We start from the raw sequence: 6,101 nt of genomic DNA, 5'->3' as shown, positions 1-6,101 counted from the left end.
CCTCCCGGGTTCACGCCATTCTCCCGCCTCAGCCTCCGAGTAGCTGGGACTACAGGCGCCCGCCACCACGCCCGGCTAATTTTTTGTATTTTTAGTAGAGACGGGGTTTCACCGTGTTAGCCAGGATGGTCTCGATCTCCTGACCTCGTGATCCACCCGCCTCGGCCTCCCAAAGTGCTGGGATTACAGGCTTGAGCCACCGCGCCCGGCCACATCTGGCTAATTTTTAAATTTTTTTAGTAGAGATGGGGTTTCACTATGTTGGCCAGGCTGGTCTCGAACTCCTGACCTCAGGTGTTCCACCCACCTCAGCCTCCCAAAGTGTTAGGATCACAGGCGTTAGCCACTGCACCCAGCCGATATATTAATATTAACTAAACCCCCCTGCGCTTCTCTTTGTGTTGTAAGCCCCATGGTTTTGACCAAATGATATGTGTCCACCTTTATATTATCACAGGATAGTTTCACTGTGTTTCACGCATTTATCCCTTCCTCTTAACCCCTGGCAACCACTGATTTTTTACTGTCTGCATAGTTTTTCCCTTTTCCAGGATGTCATAGAGTTGGAATCATACTGTATACAGCCTTTTCAGGCTGGCTTTTTTTCAGTTAGTAGTGCACATTTAAGCTTCTGCCTTGTCTTTGTGTGGGTTGACAGCTCATTTCTTTTTTTATTTTTATTTTTTGAGATAGGGTCTTGCTCTGTTGCCCAGGCTGGAGTGCAGTGGCATGATCATGGCTCACTGCAGCCTCAACTTCCCAGGCTCAAGTGATCCTCTCACCTCTGCCTCCCAAGTAGCTGAGACCACAGGCATGCGCCACCACACCCAGCTAATTTTTTGATTTTTTTTTTTTTTGTAGAGACAAAAAAAGTGTTGTCCAGGCTGGTCTCGAACTCCTGGGCTCAAGCAATCCTCTTGACCCGGCCTGCCGAGTAGCTGGAACTATAGGCGTGTGCCCCATACCTGGCAGGCATGGGGTTTTCAGGCAGTAGAGGGTGGCAGGATCAGCTGCTCTGATCCAAGAGGCTCCTGGCTCTCCCCCAGCTGGGGTCTTAGGGGGCTGTAGGGCCAGCCTAGAATTTGCATATCCACTTTACAGATGGCGGGGGGTGGGGGTGGCTGTGCCTACACTGAGCTCCTTTGCAGCCTCTGCTTTCTCCCTCTCCAGGGAAGAGGACCCAGATGATGTGCCCCATGGACATATCACTTCATTGGTATGTAAGGTTCACTCAGGCTCTCTGGTGGGGTTGGAAGTGGGGGTTAGTTGAGGCAGCCCTCAAGGTCCCAGTCCTTCACCCGCTCTCTGCTCTTCTCCTACCAGGCTGTGAAGCGTTCCCACCGGCGCCTCGGTCTGGCTCAGAAACTGATGGACCAGGCCTCTCGAGCCATGATAGAGAACTTCAATGCCAAATACGTCTCCCTGCATGTCAGGAAGAGGTGGAAGCCGGGCTGAGGGAAGGGGGATTGAGGGGGAGAGATATTGCCTTGACGGGGGTCCTGGGGTACCTCGGCTTTTGGTGAAGATCCAGGAAGTGGGATTGGGGTGAAGGAGGGACCAAGAGGAGGGGCAGGCACTGGACGTGCTACCCCTCCCTGGCCATGTCTGTGCAGCTCAGCAGTGCCTTGTTCCCCTGCAGTAACCGGGCCGCCCTGCACCTCTATTCCAACACCCTCAACTTTCAGTAAGTAGATCTCGAGTTTTCTCGTGGGCTGGGGTTGGCCCCAGGTCTGGCCCATCAGGGCACCTGAGACCGGCTGAGTTGCCTTCCAGGCTAGGGGTGGGCCGGATGTGGGGAGGACGCTGTGGACCCCAGTGCTGCCAGGTTGCCTCCACATTCACTCGGTGGCTGATGGTTGAAAAGCCGGCATGGAGACAGCACCTGCCTGCTGAAACGTGCTCCGTGTGTGTTGTGATGGAGGAGCTCTGGCCCATGCTGGCAGAGGCTGGTGAAGGGCACACGGGCTGCTTAGTAATGTTTGGGAATAAAGAGGTGTGGGTCCCTGGCGTGAGCAGATCATAGCATGGCCAAGCACCTGGAAGAATCCAAGAGAGAGCAGAATCAAGGAGAATGCACGTTCAGGAAGGAAGGACCGGTGGCCAGGCAGCCTAGTGGATGGGGCAGGTCTGCCTGAGGACCGGGAGGCCCCGTGTGCCTAGCATAGGAGAGAGAACCTGGCAGTCAGCATGCCCAGTAGACAGTGGAAAAAAGTGCTTGCAAGTGAAGCTGGGGTGGGCTGCCCGTGGAGGGACACTAACTGCAGTCAGCCCCTGTTTGGTAGGGGTGAAGAGGAGGGACTGTTGGGAAGGGCAGTGGCCTCTGGGCTGGATGCTGGCAAGAGGGATCTGTGACCCAGATGAGGATGTCTGGTGGGAACTGCTTTATAGCTAAGTCAACAATCCTCATGTCTTAGGCCTGGCAGGGCCAGCCTAGGCCATTGAGTCCAGCTCCCCTTCCAGGGACATGGCCACCCGAGTCTGCACACATGCCTCCCAGTGCAGGCATGGCCCCTGAGCTGCTCAGGCAGGGCCCGTGCTGCCGAGGGATGACTCCCCTAAACAGAGCTCACTGTCTTTCCTGGGTTCTGATGGCTGTTGTGAGGCAGCTCAGTAAGGGACAGGACGCAGGGCAGGGAGGGAAGGGGAAGGCTGAATTCAGGAATTCAGCTCACAAGAAACCACAGAAGTGAATCCTTAGTAGCCAGGCTAAGGACACAGAACGGGGGCAGGACAGGGGTGGGGCGGGCCGCTGTTTCCTGGAGCCTTTGCTGGAGAGAACAGAGGGCAGGTCACACTGGACTTGCTGTCTCAGGAAGGAGCCCTTCAGGAAGAAAACATGGCATCTTGCTCCAGTAGCCATGATACCAGGAGTGGAGGAGGGTGTCCCCCAGGTATGGGTCTTCCTCCTTGCTCTCTACCCTCTGCCCCCAGGATCAGTGAAGTGGAGCCCAAATACTATGCAGATGGGGAGGACGCCTATGCCATGAAGCGAGACCTCACTCAGATGGCCGACGAGGTAAGAGCCTGCATGAAGCCAAGCCAGGCAAGCGGGGGTGGCATTGGGGAGCCCCGAGACAGTGGCTGGAGGTGCGACCAACTTTGAATGCCAGCCCTTGTGGCTACGTTGCCAGGAGTCACAACCTCAGTTTCCTAGGTTGGGCTTTAGAGGAGGCCGTCTGCCTAGCAGCCTGGAGGGTGATGGGAGAGGCAGAGGGAGGAGGCTTTTGGAAGGGAAGTGGGGAGGCCTGGGGACCAGTGGGTGGCCTGCCTGCTCAGAGGGAGTTCTGAGTCCGGGTTCTGCCCCAGGCTCCTTGGGTGGCAGGGCTGGTCAAGGGGCAACGCTGTGTCGTGGGGGCCTCCATGGTAGTCAGTGAGCCCAGGTAGCAGTGGACTGGGGCTCCAGCCAGGTGTCCCCACTCAGTCCCACGTGTCCTGCCTAGCCCTGCTGCCTCACTATGCCCCTCTCCTCAGCCAGCGACAGGGCCAGGCTCCCTTTGTCTGGAAACTTAGGCCCCATCTCTTTACCTCCTGCTTCTCCCTGGGTTCCTGGTGGCAGCTGAGGCGGCACCTGGAGCTGAAGGAGAAGGGCAGGCACGTGGTGCTGGGTGCCATCGAGAACAAGGTGGAGAGCAAAGGCAATTCACCTCCGAGCTCAGGAGAGGCCTGTCGCGAGGAGAAGGGCCTGGCTGCGGAGGATAGTGGTGGGGACAGCAAGGACCTCAGCGAGGTCAGCGAGACCACAGAGAGCACAGATGTCAAGGACAGCTCAGAGGCCTCCGACTCGGCCTCCTAGAGCCTGCCCCATCCCTTCCTCACCCCACGAGCTTTCACAATAAATTCGCTCCGTGGCACTGGGGAACTTCGTGTGTGTGCGTGTGCACATTTAGAGCGTGTGTTTCTCCAGGTCCTCTGGTGGGGAGGTGAGCCTCAGCCTTTTGACCCAGAGCATCCTGCCAGTCCGAATAGAAGGGAAGAGCTTTGGAGGTGGGACTCCCCAGTCTCATGGCCTTCAGCAGCTGTGGCCCCGGGAAGGAGGCCCTGGGCTTAGGGAGAGACCCTGCCTTGGAGGTCTGCTTGGCCACGCTGAATGTGTTTTGTGGCACAAGCCTGGGCCGCTTAGGCTCAAAGCTCAACAGCAGGGCTCCCACTCTTGGTGGCCTTCAGTTCTCCTCCCATCTTCACCTTCAGACCTTTTCTCTCCCTAATCACACCTGCTTTGGGCTACAGCAGCTCTGCGACATACCCGTGGGCTCCAGATGTGGACATCTGACTGCTCATTGGGCTTATCTACAGCTGTCCTGAGTATAATGACCCAGCCAGACGCCCTGTCAACGGTCCTTGAGTCCTCCCTTCCCTGCCACCCTAATGGTCAGTGAGTCCATGATACCTCTTGAGTCTACTCCCTGAGTTTGCATTTGAAAATAATTTATTTTTAGTACAATTCCCCCCGTTTCCCCTATTGACATTTTGTATTAGTTGGTGTATTTGTTATTGTTGATGAGCTAATACTGATAAGTTATTGTAAACTATAGCCCATGGTTTACATTAGGTTTCCTGTCTGTGTTGTACAGTTTCTATGGGGTTACACAAATACATAAAGCCATGTATTCCCTCAAAATAATTTCATGCAGAATACAAAACTGGGTGGCTGTTGGGTGCGGTGGCTCATGCCTGTAATCACAGCACTTTGGGAGGCCGAGGTGGGCGGATCACTTTAGCTCAGGAGTTGGAGACCAGCCTGGGCAGCATGGCGAAACCCCATCTCTACTAAAAATAGAAAACCGGGTGTGGTGGTGCACGCCTGTAATCCCAGCTACTCGGGAGGCTGAAGCAGGAGGATCCCTTGAGCCCGGGAGGTGGAGGTTGCTGTGAGCCCTGATCACGCCACCACACTCCAGGGACAGAGACCCGTCTCTAAATAAATAAATAAATAAATAAATAAATACACACACATCAAAATCCTGTTTTTCATGGAGTCACCCTAACCGTAACGCTCTCTCCTGTGTCTCCTCCCTTCCCTTCCCTCCGGCTGCAAAGCCATCGCTTGCTGTTCCTAGTCCCTGGGCGGGCCCTGTATTCCTGAGCCCTCTGTGTACCCTGCTACTGCAGGTGGCACTGCTCCTCCGACAGGCTGAAAATTCGCCAAACAGACCTGGAGCTCGGTTCTCTTTGGCTGGCGCCTGGCACGTGACCAGCAGGCAGCCAGCTGCTGTGGAAGCGGAGCCCGGAGACCGGCAGGGCGGGGGCGGGGCCGGGGCCGGGGCCGGAAAGGCGCGTCTGCGCACGCCCGCAGCTCTCCGGTTCCCGGCTCGGGCGAGGCTGTGTTCTGATTGGCTTAAGACGTGGGCTTCCCTTTGTATGGGCCGGAGGCGGAGCTCTGGCCCGCCCCGCGCCTGGCGTCAGTGTCTTCCGGTTCGCAAGCCCGCGGCAAGATTCGTTCCCAGGCTCTGATTGGTCCGGCGGCTCTGGGTTCTGCGCGTGGGGTGCGGGGGAAGGGCGGGCTTGCGCACTGCCTCGGCCGCGCCCCGGCGCCGGTGGAAGGGAGCTGGCCCAAGCTCCCACGGCGTCCGCGGCGCCCTCCTTCCGCCCCTACCCGGCCCGCTGGACCCGGCGCGCCCTCTGCCATTCGTCCCTGGCGGGCCCGATGCCTGTCGGCCGCTCCTTCCGTCCCCATGCGGACAGGTCCCCGCCTTCTGCGGGCTGCCTGGCTTTTGAATGCTTTGAAGGGGAACAATGGAGCGAAGGATAGAGCGAGCAGCAGGGGGCAGTTGCGTTCAGGGCCTTAAATGCCAAACAAGTGCCCTAAAAGCCTGGGCTAAACACTCAGGCTCTAAAGCACGGGCTGAATGGGGCATCCTAGGAATAGCTCTGGAGTGAAAAAAGGAGCGAAGAGAGCGTTTGAAGGCACGGACTGAGGCCTTTCCTGCCTGCCTGAGCCCTGTGTCTGGCTCTGCTGGGTGGAGGGATCTTTGGGGACCAGTCGGGGCTCGGATGGAGGGGCAGGGTGTGTTGGGGCCAGCTAGTGAGGGGCGGGGGTCCCTGCTTCCCCTTGGCCTGAGGCAGAGGTGGGACGTGGGAGTCTCCCAACCAGGAGCAGGTTG

The 6,101-nt window shown here is 57.4% G+C and overlaps 1 protein-coding gene across 4 annotated transcripts in view; it reads left to right on the top strand.

Annotated features, from left to right (window-relative positions):
- Nucleotides 1-4,463, top strand: part of NAA10 (N(alpha)-acetyltransferase 10, NatA catalytic subunit) — a 6,239-nt gene extending 1,776 nt beyond the window's left edge. The window contains exons 4-8 of one of the 4 annotated variants that reach the window (XM_025371804.1): nucleotides 1,171-1,216; nucleotides 1,324-1,439; nucleotides 1,640-1,684; nucleotides 2,932-3,016; nucleotides 3,557-3,859. In XM_025371804.1, coding sequence (XP_025227589.1) covers nucleotides 1,171-1,216; nucleotides 1,324-1,439; nucleotides 1,640-1,684; nucleotides 2,932-3,016; nucleotides 3,557-3,793 — 529 coding nt within the window. In that variant the 3' untranslated portion in view covers nucleotides 3,794-3,859. Of the gene's footprint in view, nucleotides 1-1,170; nucleotides 1,217-1,323; nucleotides 1,440-1,639; nucleotides 1,685-2,931; nucleotides 3,017-3,556 lie in introns of all 4 variants that reach the window. The other 3 variants (XM_025371803.1, XM_025371805.1, XM_025371806.1) reach the window with 3 other exon arrangements.
- Nucleotides 4,464-6,101: the final 1,638 nt, after the last annotated feature.

Source organism: Theropithecus gelada, chromosome X (genome assembly GCF_003255815.1).
Source record: "Theropithecus gelada isolate Dixy chromosome X, Tgel_1.0, whole genome shotgun sequence".
Classification (NCBI taxonomy): Eukaryota; Metazoa; Chordata; class Mammalia; order Primates; family Cercopithecidae; genus Theropithecus; species Theropithecus gelada.
The sequence above is the reverse complement of the archived record's forward strand: the minus strand, read 5'-3'. Positions and strand labels throughout refer to the sequence as shown.